The sequence below is a fragment of the Bombina bombina genome, chromosome 2 (genome assembly GCF_027579735.1).
Source record: "Bombina bombina isolate aBomBom1 chromosome 2, aBomBom1.pri, whole genome shotgun sequence".
Taxonomy (NCBI): Eukaryota; Metazoa; Chordata; class Amphibia; order Anura; family Bombinatoridae; genus Bombina; species Bombina bombina.
Genome location: NC_069500.1, coordinates 1,018,056,395 through 1,018,084,304, shown reverse-complemented (window position 1 = coordinate 1,018,084,304; position 27,910 = coordinate 1,018,056,395). Strand labels below are relative to the sequence as shown.

The window sequence follows — 27,910 nt, the reverse complement described above, 5'->3', positions numbered from 1 at the left end:
ATAAAAAAAACTTGTGGTACTGGCTAGTCATTCAATTTCAGAATCCTCCTTAAAAAGGTTGAGCAGAGAGGAGGGTCTCGTAGCTCTGTGAAATATGCTGCCCCGTAGAACAGCCAAGGCCTAGTCTCTCTCATTAAAGGTGGGCTGGTAGAGTTACTGTACAGGTAGACAAACGAAGTGATTAGATAATATCAAAACATGTATTAGCAATTCCTGGCTCCATATATGTTGCTTCCTGATCAGTGTAAAACCTATCCCTGTTTAACTGTTTAATAGATTGCAGGCAACAATATTGCTATAAACACCTATAACCATAACAGTTAAAAATGACAAAAAGCATAACTACCTTCGAAGTCAGGGGATGTTTATCTTCAAAATTGTATATTCACATTTTAGTACTAATAAATATATAAATGTTGCCATTGAATGCTGCTGTTGAAAACTACATAAATTACATCAATTTTATTTAGTTTAGCTGTTTATACAGCAGCTAGAATGATCCACCTTAAGTGGGAAAATCTGTGTGGCAGGGGCGGGTTTAGGAGTTAGATGCTAGTTTTTGATTGAGAGTTTACAGGAACTTCTGGGGGATCCTAAATCTTATACCCACTAGCCACCCCAAATATACCTTCCCATTAGCGCTTATAAGAGAAATAAAAAGCTAAGCCATAAACATGCAGGGCATGTATGTACCAGACAGATTTACCCTGAGGTCTTCCCAAGTCCAAGACGGGATGGGGTTGTACACCAGCAGAAAAGTCAAAAAGGTTTGTGGAACAGACTCACTAAGTAATGGGTGGGTGTCAGAGATGTTGGGGGGCTTACGTTGTTATGTGAGGGCGGCGGGCTGTGCCGCAGCTTCCCATTATACATGTGTATGTAGTGTATGAGATGTGGGAGGGGAGAGATGCCACGTGTACAACACACACTTCATTCTGATAGCGCAGACAGTGGGAGCAGCTATGTGATGTATAGGCACATCTGAGGATGCTGGAGTGGCAGAGGTGACTTGTCACTGAAGACGTCAGACATAGTTGCCAACAGTCCCTGATTTCCAGGGACAGTCCCTGGATTTTGTTGTATGTCCCTGGATTTTTTTTGTCCCTGAAAATGTCCCTGAAAATCTCTTTTGCACAACATTTGTTGTTTGCATTTATCTATCTATCTATCTATCTATCTATCTATCTATCTATCTATCTATCTATCTATCTATCTATCTATCTATCTATATATATATATATATATATATATATATATATATATATATATATATATATGCACACACACATACACACACATACATATATACAGATAGATAGATGATAAATAGATATAGTGTATTATTTAAATATAATTCATTCCTAATGGAATATTGTTATTATTATTGAATGGGTTCACATATTATTTGTCTTTCTAATTTTGATGCTGTGTTGTAAAAATAACCATATGCCCAGAATGTGTTCCAGAGACTGGGTAGGTGTAAGAGCTTGGTGCTGTAATCTGTATAATAAACTATGGATAAGTCTAAATTATACTATTACTTTCAAATGGGTGTGTTTTGATTGCAGAACTGAGTGGGTGGAGCAGTTGAACAGTAGGTCGTCAATACTCCAGTAACCCGCTTGCTTGCTCTGCTGCAAAGTGTCCCTGGAATTTGTTTTTTAAATGTTGGCAACTATGGTCAGATTGTTTTTTAGTTATAACAGTCGTTCAAAAACATTTGTTTAGAATTTAATCTAGTCTGTGGTGATGAATATTTTACTTTATTTTCAGAGTTCTGTATGTGGTTTATCAGTGATCGCTATAGTGTTAATAGATATCGTCTATGATGATGATGGTGGTAATTATTATTTTATTGTTATTAAAGGGATACTAAACCCAATTGTTTTCTCTCATGATTCAGATAGAGCATACAATTTTAAGCAACTTTCTAGTTTACATCTATTATCTATTTTGCTTCATTTTCTTAATATTCTTTGCTAAAGTAAAAAGCATATCTAGATAGGCTCAGTAGCCACTGATTGGTGGCTGCACATACATAGATACCTCATGTGATTGGCACACCCATGTGCATTGCTATTTCTTCAGCAAAGGATATCTAAAAAATGAAGCAAATTAGAAGTAAATTGTAATGTTTTTTAAAATGGTATTCTTTATCTGAATCATAAAAGAAAAATGCTGGGTTTAGTGTTCCTTTAACACTTAGAGAAATTAGCCTTCTCTGGCAACCAATGGTAAATTACTGATATTAATACTGCTACTGCTGTGCTACTACTGCTATACAAATCAGCTATAGCTGCCAGGGTACACTGTATTTGCTACCTGATCTTCAGAGACTCTGCATCAACTTTCAGTTAATGGGTTTGCTGATTTGCTTCTGACTTGATTGCTAAGTTTACAAAAACTGTTTTGTACAAGTACATCTATGACATAATATATAGCAAGCTTCTCCAACCTACGTTTATCTCCATACGAGGCTGAAGTTAGCTTTTTATTCGAGCCAGCTTCTTATTCGCTGAAGTTGGCTTCTTATTCAGCCAGCTTCTTATTGTACAACTGATTACAATCAGACAAGAAAACCTGTTAAAACAAAATATCTACAATTATTAAATAAAATAAAAGACTTTCCCAAAACCTAAACAAAATTACATTTTATACAAATACATGTTATATTGCAATAAACAGATGGTAAACAGGGCACAATTTTGGTTATGTTTTGAATAAATAACTTGTATATAAAAAGGGTTTACAACACTTTGGGCCACTGATTTATGTAAGATATATACAGGATGTGAGCCCCTTCACAGAATCCACATGTTTTCAGATTGGCCCAACGGTTTCTATGGCAAACAAACTGGTGCCAATCTTGCCACTTCATATATTTTACCTTTTCTGAATAAGTAACTGATATTTTTAAAGGGTTAAAATCATTTGGGCCACTCATTTCTGTGTGGATATATACAGGGCTTTAGCCCCATCATACAATGCACATGTTTTCAAACTGGCCCAACGGTTTCTATAGCAAACAAACTGGTGCCAATCTTGCCACTTCATATATTTTACCTTTTCTGAATATGTAACTAGTATTTTGCAAGGCTGAAAATCCTTTGGGCCACTTATGTCTGTGTCGATATATACAGGGTGTGAGCCCCTTCATACAATGCACATGTTTTCAGACTGGCCCAATGGTTTCTAGGGCAAACAAACTGGTGCCAACCTTGCCACTTCATATAATTTACCTTTTCTGAATAAGTAACTGGTATTTTAAAAAGTTTAAAATCCTTTGGACCACTCATTTATGTGTGGATATATACAGGGCTTGAGACCCTTCATAGGACAGACCTGTTCTCAGCCTGGCCCAACGGTTTTCATGGCAACTAAACTTGTGCCAACCTTGCCACTTAATATATTTACCCTTTTCTGAATAAGTAGTATTTAAAAGGGTTAAAATCCTTTGGGCCACCAATTTCTGTGTGGATATATACAGGGCATGAGCTCCTTCATACAGTCCACATGTTTTCAGACTTACTGTTCTGAATTTTATGGACTTTATGTTCAAGTTTGTCTATATTGTATGATCTTATATTGCTGAGTTAATAAGAGGCGCCCCCTATGGGATTTTGTGTGTGCTTGGGCACACATTTTTTTCTCCTTTTTTTCTAATGTTTTCAGACAGGCCCAACGGTTTCTATAGCAAACAAACTGGTGTCAACCTTGCCACTTCATATATTTTACATTTTCTGAAAAAGTAACTGGTATTTTAAAAGGGTTAAAATCATTTGGGCCACTCCTTTCTGTGGGGATATAAACAGGTCCTGAGTCCCTTCGTAGGATAGACATGTTCTCAGCCTGGCCCAATGCTGTTTATGGCAAATAAACTGGTGCCAACCTTGCCACTTCATATATTTGACCTTTTCTGAATAAGTAATTGATATTTTGAAAAGGTTAAAATCCTTTGGGCCACTCATTTCTGTGTGGATATATACAGGGCGTGAACCCCTTCATACAATCCACATGTATTCAGACTGGCCCAATGCCTTTTTTATGGCAAACTGGTGCCAACATATAAAACTTCATATATTTTACCTTTTCTGAATAAGAAACTGGTATTTTGAAAGGATTAAAATCCTTTGGGCTACTCATTTCTGTGTGTATATATACAGGGTGTGAACCCCTTCATACAATTCACATGTTTTCAGACTGGCCCAATGCCTTTTTATGGCAAACTGGTGCCAACATATACCACTTCATATATTTTACTTTTTAGAATAAGTAACTTGTATTTTGAAAGCATTAAAATCTTTTAGGCCACTAATTTCTGTGTGGATATATACAGGGCTTTAGCCCCTTCATACAATCCACATGTTTTCAGACTGACTCAACGCTTTCTAGCGCAAGCAAACTCGTGCCAACCTTGCCACTTCATATATTTGACATTTTCTGAATAAGTAACTGGTATTTTAAAAGGGTTAAAATCCTTTGGACCACTAATTTATGTGTGGATATATACAGAGCTTGAGCCCCTTCATAGGACAGACATGTTCTTAGCCTGGCCCAATAGTAAATAAACCTTGCCACCTAATATATTTGCCCTTTTTTGAATAAGTAGTATTTTAAAAGAGTCAAAATCCTTTGGGACACTCAATTCTGTGTGGATATATACAAGGAGTGAGCCCCTTAATACAATTAACATGTTTTCAGACTGGTCCAACGATTTTTATAGCAAACAAACTGGTGCCAACCTTGCCACTCCATATTTTTTACTTTTTCTGAAAAAGTAACTGGTATTTTAAAAGGGTTAAAATCATTTGGGCCACTAATTTATATTTGGATATAAACAGGCCCTGAGCCCCTTCATAGGATAGATATGTTCTCAGCCTGGCCCAACACTTTTTTTGGCAAATAAACTGGTGCCAACCTTGCCACTTCATATATTTTACCTTTTCTGAATAAGTAACTGGTATTTTGAAATAGTTAAGATCATTTGGGCCACTTATTTCTGTTTGAATATATACAGGGTATGAGCCCCTTCATAGAATCCACATGTTTTCAGACTGGCCCAACGGTTTCTAGGACAAAGAAACTGGTGCCAACCTTCTCACTTATTATATTTTTCCTTTTGTGAATAAGTAGTATTTTAAAAAGGTTAAAATCCTTTGGGTCACTCATTTCTGTGTGGATATATTCAGGGCCTGAACCCTTTAACATGATAGACATGTTTAGCAAACAAACTGGTGCCAACCTTGCCACTTCATATATTTTACCTTTTCTGAATAAGTAACTTGTATTTTGAAAGGGTTAAATCATTTGGGCCACTAATTTCTCTGTGGACATATACAAGTTCTGAGCTCCTTCATAGGATAGGCATGTTCTCAGCCTGGCCCAACACTATTTATGGCAAATAAACTGGTGCCAACATTGCCACTTCATATATTTTACCTTTTCTGAATAAGTAACTGATATTTTGCAAGGGTTAAAATCTTTTGGACCACTCATTTCTGTGTGGATATATACAGGATGTGAACCCCTTCATACAATCTACATGTTTTTAGACTGGCCCAATGCCTTTTTATGGCAAACAAACTGGTGCCAAACTAGCCACTTCATATATTTTACCTTTTCAGAATAAGTAACTTCTATTTTAAAATGGTTACACTTATTTATGTGTTAATATATACAGGGCTTGAGCCCCTTCATAGGACAGACCTGTTCTCAGCCTGGCCCAACAGTTTGTATAGCAAGTAAAATGGTGCCAACCTTGCCGCTTAATACATTTGCCCTTTTCTGAATAAGTAGTATTTTAAAAGGGTTAAAACCCTTTGGGCCACTTATTTCTGTGTAGATATATACAGGGCATGAGCCTCTTCATACAATCCACATGTTCTCAGCCTGGCCCAACGCTGTTTATGGCAAACAAAATGGTGCCAACCTTGCCACTTCATATATTTTACCTTTTCTAAATAAGCAACTGGTATTTTGAAAGGGTTAAAATAATGTGGGCCACTCATTTCTGTGTGGATATATACAGGGCATGAGCCCCTTCATACAATTCACATGTTTTCAGACTGGCCCAATGGTTTGTAAGGCAAACAAACTGGTGCCAACCTTGCCATTTCATATATTTACAATTTTCTGAATAAGTAGGTGGTATTTTAAAAGGGTTAAAATCCATCCTTTGGGCCACTCATTTATGTGTGTCTATATACAGGGTTTGAGCCCCTTCATAGGACAGACATGTTATCAGCCTGGCCCAACTGTTTCTATGGCAAACAAACTGGTGCCAACCTTGCCATTTCATATATTTTGTCTTTTTTGAATAAGTAACTTGTATTTTAAAAGGGTTAAAATAATTTTGGCCACTGATTTCTGTGTGGATATATAGAGTGTGAGACCTTTTATACAATCCACATGTTTTCAGACAAGCCCAAAGATTTCTTTGGCAAAGATAACCTTTCCAAATACCAGTTACTTATTTAGAAAAGGTAAAATATGTGATTTGACAAGGTTTGCATCAATTTGTTGTTTGTCAAAAAAAGCGTTGGGCCAGTCTGAGAACATGTCTATCCTAGTAAGTGGTTCATGCCCTGTACATATCATACAGAAATAGGTGTCACAAAGGACTTTAACCCTTTTAAAATACCAGTTACTTTTTAGAAAAAGGTTCAAATAAATGATGTGGCAAAGTTGGCACAGGTTAGTTTGCCAAAAGAAATCGTAAAATCGAAAAAAAAGAAAAGATTGTATGAAGTGGCTTATACCCTGTATATATCACTATAGAAACCAGTGGCCCAAAAGATTTTAATCCTTTCAAAATACAAGTTACTTTTTTTAGAGAAGGTAAAATATATTAAGTGGCAAGGTTGGCACCAGTTTGTTGGCCACACAAAGGCATTGAGCCAGTCTGAAAACATGTGAATTGTCTGAAGGGGCTCACGCGATGTATATATCCTCACAGAAATTAGTGGCCCAAAGGATTTTAACCCTTTCAAAATACCAGTTACTTATTCAGAAAAGGTAAAATATATTAAGTGGCAAGGTTGACACCAGTTTTTTTGCCACAAAAAGGCATTGGGTCAGTCTGAAAACATGTGGATTGTATGAAGGGGCTCATACCCTGTATGTATACACACAGAAATGATTGGCCCAAAGGATTTTAACCCTTTCAAAATACCAGTCACTTATTCAGAAAAGGTAAAATATATGAAGTGGCAAGGATGGCACCAGTTTGCCATAGAAACTGTTGGGCCAGGCTGAGAACATGTGGATTATGTGAAGGGGCTCACACCCTGTATATATCCTTAAATAAATCAGTGGCCCAAATTTAACCCTTTCAATATACAATTTACTTATTCAAAATATAACCAACATTGTGACATGTTTACCATCTGTTTATTGCAATATAACATGTATTTGTATAACATTTTAAGTTTGTTTAGGTTTTGGGAAAGACCTGGGAAAGACCTGGCCTTCTGAACTGCAGACTCAGAGTGACTGAGTAGCATGCCGGGCCGCCGGGCGTGACATGGGCGTGGATGGGCAGGACCGGGTGGAGCGGGGCCGTGAAAGGCCGTGCGTAGAGCTCAAAAGAGGGGAGAGAGGGGGTAGGGAAAACATGAGAAAGGGGAGAGAGAGATCAAGAGGGGAGATAGAGAGAACAAAAGAGAGGGAGAGAGACAGCAAAAGAGAGCGGGAGGGAGAGCAAAAAAAAAAAGGGGAGAGAGATCAAAAGAGGGGAGATAGAGATAGAAAGAAAGGGGAGAGAGAGATCAAAAGAGGGGAGATAGAGACAGCAAAAGAGAGGGAGAGACAACAAAAGAGAGGGGGAAGGAGAGCAAAGAAAGGGGAGAGATCAAAAGAAGGGAGACAGAGAGAGAGCAAAAGAGAGGAAGAGAGACAGCAAAAGAGAGGGGGATGGAGAGCAAAAGAAAGGGGAGAGATATATCAAAAGAGGGGAGATAGAGAGAGCAAAAGAGAGGGGGAGGTAGAACAAAAGAAAGAGGAGGGATAGAGACAGCAAAAGAGAGGGAGAGACAACAAAAAAGAGGGGGAGGGAGAGCAAAGAAAGGGGAGAGAGAGATCAAAAGAAGGGAGATAGAGAGAGCAAAAGAGAGGGAGAGAGACAGCAAAAGAAAGGGGAGAGAGATATAAAAAGAGGGGGGTAGAGAGAGCAAAAGAGAGGGGGGAGAGAGCAAAAGAGGGGAGATAGAGAGTGCAAAAGAGAGGGAGAGAGACAGCAAAAGAGGGGGGAGAGTGCAAAAGAGGGAAGAGAGAGAGCATAAGAGAGGAGAGAGAGAGAGCATAAGAGAGGGGGAGATACAGCAAAAGAGAGGGGGGAAAGAAAGCAAAATAAAAGGGAGAGAGAGACTGCAAAGGAAAGGAGGGAAAGAGAGTTAAAGAAAGGGGAGAGAGAGAGCAAAAGAGAGGGTGGATAGAGAGAGCAAAAGAGAGGGGGGAGAGAGAGAAAAAGAAGGGGGATAGAGAGAGCAAAAGGGAGGGGGGATAGAGAGAGCAAAAGGGAGGGGGGAGAGAGAGAGCAAAAGAGAGGGGGAGAGAGAGAGCAAAAGAGGGGGGATAGATAATGCAAAAGAGGGAGGGAGAGAGCAAAAGAGAGGGAGAGAGAGAGCAAAAGAGAGGGGGGAGACAGCAAAAGAAAGGGGGAGAGAGACAGCAAAAGAGAGGGGGGAGAGAGAGAGCAAAAGAGGGGAGAGAGAGCAAAATAGAGGGGGAGAGAGAGCAAAAGAGAGGGGAGAGAGATAGCAAAAGAGGGGAGAGAGAGCGTAAGAGAGGGGGAGAGAAAGAGCAAAAGAGATGGGGGAGAGAGAGCAAAAGAGATGGGGGAGAGAGAGCAAAAGAGATGGGGGAGAGAGAGCAAAAGAGAGGGGGAAAGAGAGCAAAAGAAAGGGGAGAGAGAGACAGCAAAAAGAGGAGGGAAAGAGAGCAAAATAAAGAGAAGAGAGAGAGCAAAAGAGGGGGGAGAGAGAGTGCAAAATAGGGGGAATGGAGACAGCAAAAGAGAGGGGGAGAGACAGCAATAGAGAGGGGGGATAGAGAGAGCAAAAGAGCGGAAGAGAGAGAGCAAAAGAGAGGGGGAGAGAGCAAAATATAGGGGGGAAAGCGCAAAGAGAGGGGGAGAGAGAGCGCAAAAGAGGGAGGAAAAGAGAGGGGGGAGAGAGCAAAAGAGAGGGGGGAGAGAGAGAGCAAGAGGTGCTGCAAAAATTAGCCCGTGTACACGGGCTTTAGGACTAGTATACAAATAATTGTACATATTTTGTTTAAACAGCTGTTTTTGTCTGATTGTAATCAGTGGTCCAATTAGAAGCTGGCTGAATAAGAAGCCAACTTCAGCGAATAAGAAGCTGACCGAATAAGAAGCCAACTTCAGCTTTGTTATCTCCATCACCAAGTAAATACTGTGTTTGTATGAACAGGAACACTATCAAATACATACTTACTGAAATGTTGGAGACAGTTGGAGAGATATGGCAGTGTATAATATCACCAGGCAATACTGTCACTTATGCAAATCTAACGATGGCATGTATCTAGTTAAAAGGATATGCAGGTTCTCATTTTGCCATAACATTATAAAGTAAATTTTGCATGCTCTAAACCAGGGGTATCAAGCTCAATGTATCTGGGGCTATTGGCCAAGTGTTCTCCCATGAGGGCCCCTTGAACTGAGTAAGTGCTCCGGAACTACATATATTAAGAACTGGAAGTGACATTTACCCAAGTAGTAAGTGCATGATGGGAGTTGTAGCCCAAAATAGACATACACAGTTGTATGTTTTTATGTTGTGAGTGCAAAGTGAAGTGATCATTCTGGAACTGTATAACAACGTAAAAAGTGACATTTATCCAAGCAGTGCATGGTGGAAGTCTACACTGGACACTTGTCTTTATATTTATCTTGTGAGCACCTATATAGAACATCAACTATTTACACCTCTTAGAACCGTAAAAAAAAAACCCTGAAAGCCCAAATTAAAGGGATATGAAACCCAGAAATGTTCTTTCATGATATAAGTAGAACATACAATTTTAAACAACTTTCCACTTCAGTTTACTATTATCAGATTTGCTTTATTCTATTGTTATAATTTGTTGAAGGAGTAGCAATGCACTACTGGTTTCTAACTGAACACATGCGTGAGCCAATGACAATCAGTATATATATATATATATATATTTATATATATATGCAGCCACCAATCAGCTAGAACCTAGGTTCTTTGCTGCTCCTGAGTTTATCTAGATAAACCTTTCAGCAAAAGATAACAAGAGAAGGAAGCAAATTAAATAATATAAATAAATTGGAAAGTTGTTTAAAATTTCATTCTCTATCTGAATTATGAATGTCTAATTATGACTTTACTGTCCCTTTAATAGATTACCTATTAAACAAGGGAGGCCAGATGAAACTATCTTGAGGGCCGCATATGGCCCTCTGGCCAGTACTTTTAGACCACTGCTCTAAACTGTTAGAACATATAATTTCTGCATCACTGATCCTAGCTTGGTTTGTGTTATCCTTGCAACATGGCTATGCAATTTTTTTTTTGTTTCTTAAAGGGACATAATACTCATATACTAAATCACTTGAATAAAAACTTAACTGAACTGTAAAAAGCGGACAGGAGCATCTCTATGTAAAAAAGGAAGATATTTTACCTCACAATCTTGTCAGCTCACCAGAGTAAGTTCTGATAAAAAGTTATTCTTCAGCTGCTGCCCAGTTGCAGGTAAAAAAAAATAAAAAATGAAGAAACGAACAGCAGCCAATCAGCATCACCAGTGCCGAGGTCATGAACTCTTTTACTGTGATCACATGAGATTTCACTTAACTCTCATGAGATTTCATAGTAAACTTCCTTAAACTGAATAGGGAAATAAGATGAGTGTGCACAAAAGCTCACTCCCTTAGCTGTCCCGGGACAGACATACTGATTTGCTGCTTAGAAGTCCTTTACAATGGGATGTGGCTACTGAGGAATTTTTGAGGTAAAATATCTTTCTTTTTTACATAGAAATGTTCAGGTGATATTTTCTAGTCAGCTTTTTACAGCTATGCTGCATCACTTTCAAGTGTTTCATAATTTGGGTATCATGGCCCTTTAATCGTAGGCACAATTAAACAAACCATGCTCACAATTTATATAAACATACCTAAGCAAATATCTGATTTGTGCACACGTTTTATTAAATTGTGTGCATGATTTGTTAAAACATGAGCACATTTCTTTGTGACTCGTCTACAAAGAAACATTCTTGGGAATATGTTTTTCCTGCTTTATCAAATCATGTGCTATATCATCGGATACATGTGGCCCTCTACATCAGTCTTTGTGGCTCCCGAGAAAAAGCAGAACTAAGAATGTGTGCAATATTTTTTGTGGCCCTGGAAATAAAATAGAACTAAAAATGTGGGATTATAATAGGTGACTATAAAGGCTGTGACACACTGCAAGCAGAGCGACGCGCAGCGTGTAGATGCAGCTGTGCACGCTCAGTGTGTCCTGCCTTTTCATCTCTGAGCACTCTGCTGCGTCAGGTCGTGTAGCTAAGCGCTCAGAGATGAAATATTTGAACTTCAGAAGCGATGAGACGCAGAGCAAAGCAGCTGCACGCCTCGCACCGCATCGCTTGCAGTGTGTCACAGCCTTTACTCAAAATAGCCATCTGGAGGGGAGAAGACAGAGAGTACCTATCAAGCTCACCTATATCTGGCCCTTTGCTGACGGATATGTTTAGGAACTATATTCACATTTGTGTTTCCTAGCCATAAATGTATATGCGGCCCCTAAAGGGATATGAAAACCAAACATATTATTTTGTGATTCAGGCAGAGCGTACCATTTTAATAAAGTTTCCAATTTACTTCTATTATCAAATTTGCTTTGTTCCCATGATATTCTGTGTTTAAGAGATAACTAGGCAGGCACCCGGAGCACTATATGGCAGGAAATAGTGCTGCCCTTTAGTGCTCTTGCAAATGGATAAGATTCTTGCAAAACTGCTGCCATATAGTGCTCCAGAAATAGGCTTGTTCATATCCCTTTAAGGCTTCTAAAATATTGATTTGTGGCCCCTACATGTTAGGAAGTTGGCAATCGTGCTTTATTACCACAGGAATGTTTGTCAATGGCATATTTAAAAAGGAAACTGAAATCCAGCTAATTCATACCATGAATATGAAGCAGCAGTAGTAAAACATTTTAAACATACTGTAATTTTCTTGCATCAAATATTAAAGTTTTTTTTTTATTTATTTTCAAATTAACATGAAGTACGCAACTGGTTTGGGGGATAAAAGCTCATTGGCTGATAACGAACACTTCAGCGGCTGTATATTTTATCACATCCTCTTTATAAAGAAAAACACTGTAATACAACAAAGGAAAAATGATTTTAAGGGAAAGTAAACGTAAAAAATAATGTTTACATAATTCTGCACTATGTAACATTATCCTAGCAACACCTTCAAAAACAAAAGATATTTCAGAGATTTACTCTGCCAAAGGTATACTTACTTACCTTCCGTTGTTTACCAGCCTCTTATAAAAAAAATTCTCTTCTCAAAAGCCTGTCACAGCCACACTGTCTAATCACCACGAGCCCGATAACGCCATTGATCTGAATGTAGTGCGCTTCCATGCTGGGTAAAGCTGGGAGCGTGCTACATTTAGATCAATGCCATTATCAGGCGCTCTGTGATTACACATCGCACCCATGAGGCACTTTTGATAAGAAAACAAAAGCATAAAAGACTGGCACGGAAACAGAAGGTAAGTATACCTTTGGTGTGGGGGGGTAAATCTCTCAAATCTCATGCAGAATTATTTAACATTTTTTTACGTTTACTGTCCCTTTAATATCGCTTTAATGAATATATGCCTCACAAATACTTCAGCTACCGCTAATGTTCTGCCTTAACAAGGGACATGAAACCTAAGATTTACATGATTAAGATAGAACATACAATTTTAAACAACTTTCCAATTTACTTCTATTATTAAATTTGAATCATTCTCTTCATTCCATTGTCAAAGGAGCTGTAATGCACTCCTGGTAGCTTTATGAACAAATTGGGTGAACCAATGACGAGGCATTTATGTGCAGACACCAATTAGCAGCTAGCTCCAAGTAGAGCATTACTGTCCATGAGCCTACCTAGGTATGTCTTTCAACAAAGGATTCAAAGAGAGAGAATCAAATTATATAATACAGGGAGTGCAGAATTATTAGGCAAGTTGTATTTTTGATTATTAATTTTATTATTGAACAACAACCATGTTCTCAATGAACCCAAAAAACTCATTAATATCAAAGCTGAATAGTTTTGGAAGTAGTTTTTAGTTTGTTTTTAGTTATAGATATTTTAGGGGGATATCTGTGTGTGCAGGTGACTATTACTGTGCATAATTATTAGGCAACTTAACAAAAAACAACTATATACCCATTTCAATTATTTATTTTTACCAGTGAAACCAATATAACATCTCAACATTCACAAATATACATTTCTGACATTCAAAAACAAAACAAAAACAAATCCGTGACCAATATAGCCACCTTTCTTTGCAAGGACACTCAAAAGCCTGCCATCCATGGATTCTGTCAGTGTTTTGATCTGTTCACCATCAACATTGCGTGCAGCAGCAACCACAGCCTCCCAGACACTGTTCAGAGAGGTGTACTGTTTTCCCTCCTTGTAAATCTCACATTTGATGATGGACCACCGGTTCTCAATGGGGTTCAGATCAGGTGAACAAGGAGGCCATGTCATTAGATTTTCTTCTTTTATACCCTTTCTTGCCAGCCACGCTGTGGAGTACTTGGATGCGTGTGATGGAGCATTGTCCTGCATGAAAATCATGTTTTTCTTGAAGGATGCAGACTTCTTCCTGTACCACTGCTTGAAGAAGGTGTCTTCCAGAAACTGGCAGCAGGACTGGGAGTTGAGCTTGACTCCATCCTCAACCCGAAAAGGCCCCACAAGCTCATCTTTGATGATACCAGCCCAAACCAGTACTCCACCTTGCTGGCGTCTGAGTCGGACTGGAGCTCTCTGCCCTTTACCAATCCAGCCACGGGCCCATCCATCTGGCCCATCAAGACTCACTCTCATTTCATCAGTCCATAAAACCTTAGAAAAATCAGTCTTGAGATATTTCTTGGCCCAGTCTTGACGTTTCAGCTTGTGTGTCTTGTTCAGTGGTGGTCGTCTTTCAGCCTTTCTTACCTTGGCCATGTCTCTGAGTATTGCACACCTTGTGCTTTTGGGCACTCCAGTGATGTTGCAGCTCTGAAATATGGCCAAACTGGTGGCAAGTGGCATTTTGGCAGCTGCACGCTTGACTTTTCTCAGTTCATGGGCAGTTATTTTGCGCCTTGGTTTTTCCACACGCTTCTTGCGACCCTGTTGACTATTTTGAATGAAACGCTTGATTGTTCGATGATCACGCTTCAGAAGCTTTGCAATTTTAAGAGTGCTGCATCCCTCTGCAAGATATCTCACTATTTTTGACTTTTCTGAGCCTGTCAAGTCCTTCTTTTGACCCATTTTGCCAAAGGAAAGGAAGTTGCCTAATAATTATGCACACCTGATATAGGGTGTTGATGTCATTAGACCACACCCCTTCTCATTACAGAGATGCACATCACCTAATATGCTTAATTGGTAGTAGGCTTTCGAGCCTATACAGCTTGGAGTAAGACAACATGCATAAAGAGGATGATGTGGTCAAAATACTCATTTGCCTAATAATTCTGCACTCCCTGTAGAAGTTAATTGGAACGTTCTATAAAATGGCAACCCTCTGAATTATGAAAGTTTAATTTTGACTTCGAACAAATTACATTCCACTTTGAGTTAAGAAGAATACAAATTTGTTGCTATATAAAATAATGATTCTAAATTGTGACATAGCTATGTTATACAAAGAAGAATGCAGAACGATAAATTTAGCACTAAACCCAATGGGATAAATGGGATACTAAACCCAATTTTTTTCTTTTGTGATTCAGATAGAGCAGCAATTTTAAGCAACTTTCTAATTTCCTCCTATTATCAATTTTTCTTCGTTCTCTTGCTATCTTTATTTAAAAAACAGGAATGTAAAACTTAGGAGCCGGCCCATTTTAGGTTCAGCACCCTGGATAGTGTTTGCTTATTTGTGACTACGTTTGGCTAACAAATAAGCAATTGTAACCCAGGTTCTGAACCACAAATGAGCCGGCTCCTAAGCTTTATATTTCTGCTTTTTAATGAAGATAGCAAGAGAATGAAGACAAATTTATAATAGGAGTAAATTACAAAGTTGCTTAAAATGGCATGCTCTATCTGAATCATTAAAGGGACGCTGAACCCAAATTTTTTCTTTTGTGATTTATATAGAGCATGCAATTTTAAGCAACTTTCTAATTTACTACTATTATCAATTTTTCTTCGTTCTCTTGCTATCTTTATTAGAAAAAGAAGGCATCTAAGAAGCCAGCCAATTGTTGGTTCAGAACCTTGGATTGCACTTGTTTATTGGTGCTGGCCAATCAGCAAGGACAGCCCATGTTGTTCACCAAAAATGGGCCGGCATCTAAACTTACATTCTTGCTTTTCAAATAAAGATACTAAGAGAATAAAGACAATTTGATAATAGGGGTAAATGAGAAAGTTGCTTAAAATGTTATGCTCTATCTGAATCACGAAAGACAAATTTTTGGGTTCAGTGTCCCTTTAAATAAAAAATTGTGTTTAGTATCTATGGATTAAATTTATTATAAATACATTCTTCTCAACACACTGAAGAATTATAAAAGTATTCCCTAACATACTGTAGAAATAAATTCCTATTTAAGCTGGCATTCATTTTTTTCTTAATATGCACAGTACTTTAGCTTCAAAATAATGGCATTAATAGTTTGTAGCACAATGCTATGAGAAGGAATGCAGTAATGTATAGCTGTTTATCATATGTGTATTGAAGAATTTGAAACACACAATTTGAAATGAAACAATAGAGCCTTTATTGTCTAGGTACAGATGAGAATCTGTTAATGTGTTAAAACACTGTAGTAGGAGACTCAAGTGAATATCCAGCTGGACAAGATATGAAGCAGTTACCCACAGAGGTCAGTAAGCTATCTATCAGTCTTTAATCACTGTACAGTGTCAGTGCTATGACAGTCTGTGAAATTTGATTGATCTTTAAGATAGTGTTGCCTAAAACTTTGGCTCTGCTTTTTAGCAACTCAGAAAGTGCTCTTACATTAGGTAGGGCTAGGGTATTTTGTCATGATTCATTATGGCAAACATTAGCTGACTGGACTGATACTTTTATTGTGTAACTTGGTGAGAATCATTGGAAAGTGTAGGAAATACCAAGATGCTTTGTATGCTCAGTGCAGCTTTTGGGTTTTCATATCAAGCGCAGCTCATTTATAATATGGATCTAGAACTTTTTTTAGTTGTTTATGGGTCTCCCTCAAGTATTATTTTTAATAACCTTATGGAATAGGGAAATGGAAGTTTTTTTTTCTACATATTTTTCATTGACAATTTTTGTGTAAAGGGGTATAGAAAGGTTAGATAAGTGTTGCCTCCAGCAGTTTTGTCTTCTTAGTGAATGTGAGTCTGAGACTCCAGCTATCATTGTAATGGAATACTTTAGATGTACTATTTGTCTGCCTATTTGAGCCCTCTTAGCGGGTATTTTGCATAGTAAGGAGGTGACTTTTTGACTCACTGATAGCCCCATGGTTCAGCTAATATAACACTTTTTTGTTGCCTTTGTCTCGCTCTCAGCAGCCGGGACGGTGGGACAGATTCTATAACAACAGTTCTGTTTACCTTTAAATTTATATAACATTATCCTCTTTTCCTCCTAAAAATGATATTTCAAATCTTATAAGACTTATTAAGCTTTAGGTCAAGAGAGCCACCTCCTACTATTGATGTACTCAAGCCATTTAGAGTAAATATAATACTCTGTGATATGTGAGGTCTGATACTGCACATTTTTTACATCCTGTCATAAAGGTGAGTTCCTGATATCTTATTTTAGGATAATATTTTATACTAGTAAATAAGGCATATTACTATTTTATTCTGGCCATTAACCTATTGCTTACTGTGAGAGGATGATATTACCATGTTATTTTTATCTGGAGCGTTCATTATACCCTCAGGCATTTACTTATCTCAATATACAAATAATATCAGTATTTTATATACAAAGTTTCTCTTGGACTCAGGCAACTCTCCTCTCTCCATTTATCTCTTAAATGCAGACACATTTAAATGTTTTCTCTTTATGATCTTGTATATTGTTTTTTGCATGCACTTCCTAATACATCTTTTACTAATTTTGACATTTATTTATTCTATCCTCTGCCAGTATCCAAATCTGTTTTTTTTTTCCAACTACCAATAGTAATACGGCCCTTTGGGCATCCAGCACTGTAGCTAATATGCCTTTCTGCTGTATTGCACATTTGCGACTTACTGATTGGCCGAGTATGTGCTCGTTCATGTGTGATTCATGCACAATCAGCCTGTAAGGGAATCCCAGTACTACATCATTTGAATATAAACAATTTATAAAACTTATAAACTTATAATATTATAATTGCTCATTTTGTCAAGGGGGATCACGATCGAGGTGAAAGCGTACTGATACACAGCTGTTTACTCCAGCAGGAAACATTGAATCTTGTGATTCCTTTTTTTACATTAGACCATAGAGTGTAAAATTGCACATGCGCACACTTCACTTATTCGGGAGCGAGCCTGGATGCCAACGTAGAGTCCTGGGTGGTATAGGAGTGTATAGACCAGGAAATGCAATGGGGGCAGAGGAAGGTGCGGTAAGCAGGGGGATTTATAATATAAGTGTAAAAATATTCTGATTAAAATTTTTAAAAACTAACTTAGCGACTTTAATATATGGCACATATGCTATCTAAGGAAATATACAAAAGTCAAACAGAGAGAATGTAATCACAACATATAATGCTGTTGTGAAGAAAGCAAGGGATAAAACAAGGCACACAGAATTTGGTAAATAATCAAATTTATTAATTCCTATTTAAATCCCAAACCACATGTATGTGGATCACAAAAATGACAAGGTCAATCTAAATCTAAAAGTGAGCATTCTTAACTAAATAAAAGCAAATTTCAAAGACTAAATGCTACTTGAAAGGCCAGGAACCTCTAAGCATACGTATGCTAATTAACTAAGGGTTAGGCCTAACCTACCATCTGTTACATAGACAGGTAACAAATTGTGAGCAAAAATCGTAAGCAAAATCAAGCATAAACATAAACATAATGGTAACAAGTTGACTCATAGCAAAGACATTTTCAACAAACAGATCAGAGGAAATGAAAGGCAAATGTCTTATATAGCGTCTGTAAAGCAGACGTAGATAACTACTGCTGGAGGCACAAGTTCACTTATTTTACTTAGCTGCTGTATTTGGATCCGATATTCCGATTCAAAGTAGATGCAGCATTCAGCGCGTGTGACGTCACTTGCAGCCTGAGGTGTGGTTGTCAGCCTGCTGGCAATAGGTTCGATTGCAAGAGGTGTGTCCCAAACTCCGAGAATCTGTCCACTGGATTGGCCAGTTGCACAAGGTGAAAGAAACCAGGCTTCCACCGATGTTATGTAGCTAAGCACATACCAGGATGCACCGTATACTCAGAAAAGTATAGTGAAACAGCCACACGCAAATCCAAACGATTTCTCAGCAAAGGGTCTCTTATCCTTAAACACCTTCAGATAGATGTTACACGCTCAGTCCAGCGCAAGATAGGATATCCACATTCTCCAGTAGCTAGCCGCTTAAACAAACACGCTCTTTCTCAGCATGTAGCATCAATATTGAGTCAGTTCCAAAGTAGAAATAAACTTGTACCAAAATGTCTTTTCTTTGTTTTCTTTGAAAAATGCACACAAGAAAGACAGGAGTTGGTCGACCTCACTCCTGACTAGTACAGCACATAGGTGCTAAAGTTACACAAAGTGCCAACGCACGTTTCACCCCTGCAGCAAGATTTGTGTCTAAGGGGTTCATCAGGGCATACTATTCTATACCGGATATCCTCTTTATATAGACCCACCTGTGGCTCCACAGGTGATCTACTTGCTAATACACCTGCTAATCTCTTAAAGCTGTATACAGCAGGATGCCCTGTTCAATACTACATGTATTAATAGTTAAAAAGACCAAAAATGAAAGCTTTGTTATTTCTCAAATTTTTAAATGAAAAAGCTAAATTCCTAAGCCTTTCAAAGCAAAGCTAACAACAGCCTTTTGAAATGATCACCTCCAGATAACGGCGCACACTCTATCAGAGAAACATTTATAGAAAACTGGCAAACCCCAGCTTTTCGTTTAAACCTGTTGGGTATCTCGTTCCTAGTTTATAAATCCATTTTGCTTCTTTCTGCAAAAGGATTTTTTCATTATTGCCACCTCTACCATTAGTGATTCCTTTATCAATAATGATAAACTTTAAAGATTCCACGCTTCCTTTATGAAACATTTCAAAATGTCTCGCCACACTGGTGTCATTAGAATGAGCAATATCATCACGATGTTCTTGTACCCGGTCCTTTACAAGCCTCTTCGTTTTTCCTACGTAAAAGACCGGGCACGAGCATCTAAGAAGATATATTGCTCCCTCAGACTTGCAATTAAAGAAAAACTTTATATTGTAAGTCTTACCATCCTGTACAGAAAATTGTTTGGCGCTGTCCATGTGGACACAGTATACACAGTGTCCACATGGATAGCTGCCTTTTATCCCCCTGTCCTTTCTAAGCCAGTCTGCATCAGATGGACCCCTGGAAAATTGGCTTTTTACCAGGATGTCCCTCAGACTTTTTGCTTTCCTGGCTGTCATTAGAGGTTTTTCTCCAATTACATTTTTGACCTTGTCATCCAAAGTCAAAATATTCCAATTGTTGTTCATGACTGATCTAATATTATTCCATTGATTGTTAAATCTAGAAATAAATCTAATGTTGCCCCCATCTGATTTAGAATTGCCTTTATACAAAAGGTCGTCTCTCTGAGTCTTTCTGGCCTTCCAAAGTGCCTTCTTAAGGGACTTATTGGAATACCCTCTTAGTAAAAATCTATCCTTCATCATCTTAGCATGTGTGTCAAATTTCGAAAGAGATGAACAGTTCCTCCTTAGACGAAGGAATTGTCCATAAGGAATGCCTTTCTTTAAATGTGAGGGATGACTACTCTGAGCATGAAGAATGTTATTTGTAGCATTTTTCTTTCTGAAATTCTCAGTGACTATTCTATTACCCTCTTTCTTGATGGTAATATCAAGGAAATTAAGTTCCTTGGGGTTGGTCTCAGAAGTGAGGATGATGTTCCTGTCATTGTGGTTTAATTGGTCAACAAATAAGTTGAACTCTTCTTCCACACTATCCCACAAGACAAGAACATCATCCACATATCTGACCCACATTAAGACCTTTTCATTGAAAATGTCACTGAAAACCTCAAAAATATCAGACTCCCATGCCCCCAAATGCAGGCAGGCATATGTGGGGGCACAGACTGCCCCCATAGCCGTGCCCCGCAATTGACGATAAACTTGTCCAACATCATCCACATATCTGAGCCACATTAAGACACTCTATCGGATGACTTATGGGAAGCTGAGTTAAAAGATTCATTAGCTAATGATAATGCAGTAGGAGACGATCAGGATGAAGAAAATGTTAAAATTTTTTAGTGCTTTTAGGAGATATCGCTATCTCCTAGGTCGGCAACTAAAAATCAAGGCAGAAAATGCAAGTTTAGCTAATTATGTTGACAAAAAAATTATCCCTAGAGGTTTAAGACTTTCATTAGATCCAGGAGCGAACACAAGAGAGGATGAGGAGGGTGACTCCTTTGTGGAGGAGTGGAATGAGAAACTCTCCACAACCTCTCTTGACCTGATGGATATGATGATGAAAAGAAATAATAAAAGATTGGAGAAAGTTAAAGGGGAAGCTGAGAAAGCTTTACTTAAAGTAAACTCCTTTGAGAATGATCCCAATTTTGAAAAATTGAATGGTGAGACAAGTCTGAATGTGTCTAAATTAAAAACTGACATTAAGGCAAGGAAATGTAGGAAATATAGGAGAGATCAGGATGACTACAAAAATGGAAGGGTTTATAGTTACAAATCTCAGAAAGGTACATACGACTCAGGTACAGATGTGTCAGATTCAGAAGTAAGTAATTCAAAAAACTCCTTTGGTATCAGCCAAAAAGAAGGAGGAGAAAGAACAGAAGGGGAAAAAGGAAAAGATCCCTTTGGGACTCCAGCAAAGGAAAAGAGATACCAAACCAGACAGAACAGGGGGAGAGGAGACCAATATGTTCAGAGCAGGGGGAGATTCAGAAGAAGGGGAGCACGCAGGGGCTATTGAATAGCCACAATGATGATGAATTACAGATTGTGAACCTTTCCTCTTTTCCCCTAAATCTGGCTCATGTGGAACTCCTGAAAAAGGGGTTATCTTTCTGCCCTATTGCAATGGTTGATAAATTTGAGTTACTTAAGGACTTACACCTATTTGCCAGGAAAATTGTACTATCCATTATTATGAAATCAAAAAAAGAAGCTCATAATTTGGATATGGACGATCAGTCAGCTTTGGCAGATTTAGAATCTTTGTTAGCAGACAATGTTCTGGAAGAAAACACAGATACTTCACAAGCAATAGCTTGCGAGAAACCGTGTTTTAAACCTAAGTCTACCTATATGCCTTCTCTCTCTTTGGTTCCAGCGGTCAATCTATTTGTGAAACAAATGGAAAAAGACATAGATAGTTTGTTACCACAACAGTTAGATGACAATCTGAAGCCAAGAGAGAGAAAAGCTTTAAAAGAACTGAGTATGGCTAGGGGTGTGGTGATAAAGCCAGCCGATAAGGGCGGTAATCTAGTACTGTTAGATGAACATCTTTATATCAATGAAGTGAAACGTCAGCTTAATGATAAAAATCAGTACATGAGACTTGGAGGTAGCCCTTTGGAACATACCCAGAATTCTCTTTTTAAATTGCTGAATGAGGCTAGAAGTAGAGGTACTATTGATCAAAAAGAATTTAAATTTCTATTTCCTGAACATCCGGTTATGCCGGTGTTTTATATCTTGCCTAAGCTGCACAAAAATATGAAGTGCCCTCCGGGGAGACCCATTGTCTCCGGAATAGGTAGCCTTACGGAAAACATTGGAGAATACGTAGATAAATATCTACGCCCTTTCCTTTTGACTTTACCATCGTATGTAAAAGATACGGTGGACCTTTTGAGAAAATTGGATGGAGTAATGGTCAATGAAAAAACCATTTTGGCCTCCCTGGATGTGGAAGGACTTTACTCCTCAATTCCTCACAAAATAGGTCTACAGGCTATTAGGAAATTCCTTGAAACAAGGGGTCCATTTTTTCTGAACATTCAGACTTCATCATTTCATTGCTGGAATTTGTCCTGCAGAATAATGTATTCTCATTTGATGGACAAGTTTATCGTCAATTGCGGGGCACGGCTATGGGGGCAGTCTGTGCCCCCACATATGCCTGCCTGCATTTGGGGGCATGGGAGTCTGATATTTTTGAGGTTTTCAGTGACATTTTCAATGAAAAGGTCTTAATGTGGGTCAGATATGTGGATGATGTTCTTGTCTTGTGGGATAGTGTGGAAGAAGAGTTCAACTTATTTGTTGACCAATTAAACCACAATGACAGGAACATCATCCTCACTTCTGAGACCAACCCCAAGGAACTTAATTTCCTTGATATTACCATCAAGAAAGAGGGTAATAGAATAGTCACTGAGAATTTCAGAAAGAAAAATGCTACAAATAACATTCTTCATGCTCAGAGTAGTCATCCCTCACATTTAAAGAAAGGCATTCCTTATGGACAATTCCTTCGTCTAAGGAGGAACTGTTCATCTCTTTCGAAATTTGACGCACATGCTAAGATGATGAAGGATAGATTTTTACTAAGAGGGTATTCCAATAAGTCCCTTAAGAAGGCACTTTGGAAGGCCAGAAAGACTCAGAGAGACGACCTTTTGTATAAAGGCAATTCTAAATCAGATGGGGGCAACATTAGATTTATTTCTAGATTTAACAATCAATGGAATAATATTAGATCAGTCATGAACAAAAATTGGAATATTTTGACTTTGGATGACAAGGTCAAAAATGTAATTGGAGAAAAACCTCTAATGACAGCCAGGAAAGCAAAAAGTCTGAGGGACATCCTGGTAAAAAGCCAATTTTCCAGGGGTCCATCTGATGCAGACTGGCTTAGAAAGGACAGGGGGATAACAGGCAGCTATCCATGTGGACACTGTGTATACTGTGTCCACATGGACAGCACGAAACAATTTTCTGTACAGGATGGTAAGACTTACAATATAAAGTTTTTCTTTAATTGCAAGTCTGAGGGAGCAATATATCTTCTTAGATGCTCGTGCCCGGTCTTTTACGTAGGAAAAACGAAGAGGCTTGTAAAGGACCGGGTACAAGAAAATCGTGATGATATTGCTCATTCTAATGACACCAGTGTGGCGAGACATTTTGAAATGTTTCATAAAGGAAGCGTGGAATCTTTAAAGTTTATCATTATTGATAAAGGAATCACTAATGGTAGAGGTGGCAATAATGAAAAAATCCTTTTGCAGAAAGAAGCAAAATGGATTTATAAACTAGGAACGAGATACCCAACAGGTTTAAATGAAAAGCTGGAGTTTGCCAGTTTTCTATAAATGTTTCTCTGATAGAGTGTGCGCCGTTATCTGGAGGTGATCATTTCAAAAGGCTGTTGTTAGCTTTGCTTTGAAAGGCTTAGGAATTTAGCTTTTTTATTTAAAAATTTGAGAAATAACAAAGCTTTCATTTTTGGTCTTTTTAACTATTAATACATGTAGTATTGAACAGGGCATCCTGCTGTATACAGCTTTAAGAGATTAGCAGGTGTATTAGCAAGTAGATCACCTGTGGAGCCACAGGTGGGTCTATATAAAGAGGATATCCGGTATGGAATAGTATGCCCTGATGAACCCCTTAGACACAAATCTTGCTGCAGGGGTGAAACGTGCGTTGGCACTTTGTGTAACTTTAGCACCTATGTGCTGTACTAGTCAGGAGTGAGGTCGACCAACTCCTGTCTTTCTTGTGTGCATTTTTCAAAGAAAACAAAGAAAAGACATTTTGGTACAAGTTTATTTCTACTTTGGAACTGACTCAATATTGATGCTACATGCTGAGAAAGAGCGTGTTTGTTTAAGCGGCTAGCTACTGGAGAATGTGGATTCCTATCTTGCGCTGGACTGAGCGTGTAACATCTATCTGAAGGTGTTTAAGGATAAGAGACCCTTTGCTGAGAAATCGTTTGGATTTGTGTGTGGCTGTTTCACTATACTTTTCTGAGTATACGGTGGATCCTGGTATGTGCTTAGCTACATAACATCGGTGGAAGCCTGGTTTCTTTCACCTTGTGCAACTGGCCAATCCAGTGGACGGATTCTCTGAGCTTGGGACACACCTCTTGCAATCGAACCTATTGCCAGCAGGCTGACAACCACACCTCAGGCTGCAAGTGACGTCACACGCGCTGAATGCTGCATCTACTTTGAATCGGAATAACGGATCCAAATACAGCAGCTAAGTAAAATAAGTGAACTTGTGCCTCCAGCAGCAGTTATCTACGTCTGCTTTACAGACGCTATATAAGACATTTGCCTTTCATTTCCTCTGATCTGTTTGTTGAAAATGTCTTTGCTATGAGTCAACTTGTTACCATTATGTTTATGTTTATGCTTGATTTTGCTTACGATTTTTGCTCACAATTTGTTACCTGTCTATGTAACAGATGGTAGGTTAGGCCTAACCCCTAGTTAATTAGCATACGTATGCTTAGAGGTTCCTGGCCTTTCAAGTAGCATTTAGTCTTTGAAATTTGCTTTTATTTAGTTAAGAATGCTCACTTTTAGATTTTGATTGACCTTGTCATTTTTGTGATCCACATACATGTGGTTTGGGATTTAAATAGGAATTAATAAATTTCATTATTTACCAAATTCTGTGTGCCTTGTTTTATCCCTTGCTTTCTTCACAACAGCATTATATGTTGTGATTACATTCTCTCTGTTTGACTTTTGTATAATTCATTATCAAGGGTGGCACCAGCGAATATTTACTTATTTTTGGTTCAGCAATATTACCTACTCTCTCATACCATTTTCTATTTATATCTAAGGAAATATTCAACTTTACCATCATTTTAAGGTTTGGGGTAGCTTGTCACATGGGTTGTAGTTGCAGAAGTGAATTAAGGCAGTTCAAGATTTATTTTGTTTAGGATGAAAAACCTGTTAGAGAGAGAGATGGTTTAAAGAGTGCCGGAAACAAGGCTGATGGAGCAGGGTAGAGAGTTCCAGAGGACAGGAGCAGTTATTAAACTATATTACACTCTTTTAATATGTTTAATGACGTATATAAGTCAGATTCGATTGGTACATCTTAAATGTCATTAGAAACATTTTACAGTGTACTTGCATTTGCTAAAATAATTTTAATTAACCCTTAAAGTGCTAAGCACTTTCCCACCTGGGTGCTAAGGTTTTTTTATTTTATATTTTTTTAAAATATATTTTTTTTCACTTTTTTTTTAAATTTATTAGGCGATTACCTTTCCAACTGTGGGTCTTGGGGGTCTGTAGCTGCTTAGATGCCTGAGATACAGGCTTCTAAGCAGCATGCCCCCTGCTCCTATATTTAACATTGTTAATGTTAAATAAAGTTGCGCGGTGACATCATCACGTTATTGTGCGTGGCGTCACCATTATGCAGCACCGATCGCCGGGGTAGGAGCAGATGGGAGCCCCCAGATCTCCCTCAAGTTGGGAGAGTGCTAATGACAGCTCTGAGCCGCCATTAGCACCAGAGTGGGAAACTCTGTGACAGCTCAGAGCCGTCATTAGCAATCAAGGGGTTAAAAAGGTATCACTCCTTAAAAGGGCATGAAATCCAACATTTTTCTTTCATGATTCAAATAGAGAATATGATCTAATTTGCTTCATTCTTTAGATATCCTTTGTTGAAGAAATAGCAATGAATATGGGTGAGCCAATCAGATGAGGCATCTATGTGCAGCCACCAATCAGCAGCTGCTGAGCCTTTCTAGATATGCTTTTCAACTAAAGATATCAAGAGAAAATTTTGGGTTTCATGTCCCTTTAAGTGCTAATATAGGTCATTTATCAACAAATTTAAATTATTAATGCATCAAAGGAGACCAAGATTCCCACAGAATTTTGTTATGTTCAGGGCTTCTTCTGCTACTAGAGATCCTTTGGGGAAACAGGGACATTCAAAAAGATTTGTTGCATATTTTCAAACATATTTACCTAAAATTTGTGTCCTTTCCCCTTTAGGCCATCTGCTTTAAGAAACAGACCTTTAAAACAGGTTTTTGATCATTTGCTGCTGCAGCATTATTATGTTCCATGATCCCCTCTATTATCTTGGTCATATTTTTCTCACTTCCAATCTATATGAAGTGTAGTAAATGTAAGAACATATGCCTGTTTCTATGCCGCTTCACATGATTTTGAATAGCGGATGCTCATATTTCAAGCAGATTTCCTGCAGATTTTCCAATTTGCCTACTTTTGAATATGGATGTATATAGGCTTAATTTATTCACTTTACATACTGCCTTTCCAGTAATCTCTATTTAGGTGGCAAGATACACACACAATTTCTAAAGGATGATTTGAGAGAAAATATTTAAGAATTTGCTGGTATCCCATTTCCTGCATACAGTTTCTACATCTTTTCTTAAAGTGATGATAAATCCAAGCATCACTAACAATAAACATTAGTTTCTGTCATCATTTCTTAAAAAACGCTGTTAAACTCACCCTATCTGTAAGGCAAGGATATCGCTAACTCCCCACGGCACATCACTCTAATCCAATGAGGTGACATTTCCACCTCTAGACCAATAGCCGTGCTAGGATGTCAGTTGAGACACACAGCTATTGGTTTAGAGATGAAAACATCACCTTTTATTTAAGAAAGTTAGCAATATACTTGTCTTACAGATAAGGCGAGTATAATAGCGTTTTTTAGGAAACGATGACATAAAGTGATGTTAATTTCTAGTGATGGTAAATCCGAGCGTTTGCTATACGCTTGGGTTTACCATCACTTTAAATTGAGAAACACAGAGGCCTAGATTTAGAGTTCGGCGGTAAAAGGGCTGTTAACGCTCCGCGGGTTTTTTTTCTGGCCGCACCATAAATTTAACTCTGGTATCGAGAGTTCAAACAAATGCTGCGTTAGGCTCCAAAAAAGGAGCGTAGAGCATTTTTACCGCAAATGCAACTCTCGATACCAGAGCTGCTTACGGACGCGGCCGGCATCAAAAACGTGCTCGTGCACGATTCTCCCATAGGAAACAATGGGGCTGTTTGAGCTGAAAAAAAACCTAACACCTGCAAAAAAGCAACGTTCAGCTCCTAACGCAGCCCCATTGTTTCCTATGGGGAAACACTTCCTACGTCTGCACCTAACACTCTAACATGTACCCCGAGTCTAAACACCCCTAGCCTTACACTTATTAACCCCTAATCTGCCGCCCACGCTATCGCTGACCCCTGCATTACACTTTTAACCCCTAATCTGCCGCTCCGTAAAACGCCGCCACCTACGTTATCCCTATGTACCCCTAATCTGCTGCCCTAACATCGCCGACCCCTATGTTATATTTATTAACCCCTAATCTGCCCCCCACAACGTCGCCGACACCTACCTACACTTATTAACCCCTAATCTGCCGAGCGGACCTGAGCGCTACTATAATAAAGTTAT

General features: G+C 38.4%; 1 protein-coding gene across 1 annotated transcript in view; it reads left to right on the top strand.

Annotated features, from left to right (window-relative positions):
• The first annotated feature begins 599 nt into the window (after positions 1 to 599).
• PRDM5 (PR/SET domain 5) overlaps positions 600 to 27,910 on the top strand; it is a 492,849-nt gene continuing 465,538 nt past the window's right edge. The window contains exon 1 of the mRNA XM_053703603.1: positions 600 to 767. Within this exon, the coding sequence (XP_053559578.1) occupies positions 675 to 767 (93 nt within the window). The 5' untranslated portion in view covers positions 600 to 674. The remainder of the gene's footprint in view (positions 768 to 27,910) is intronic.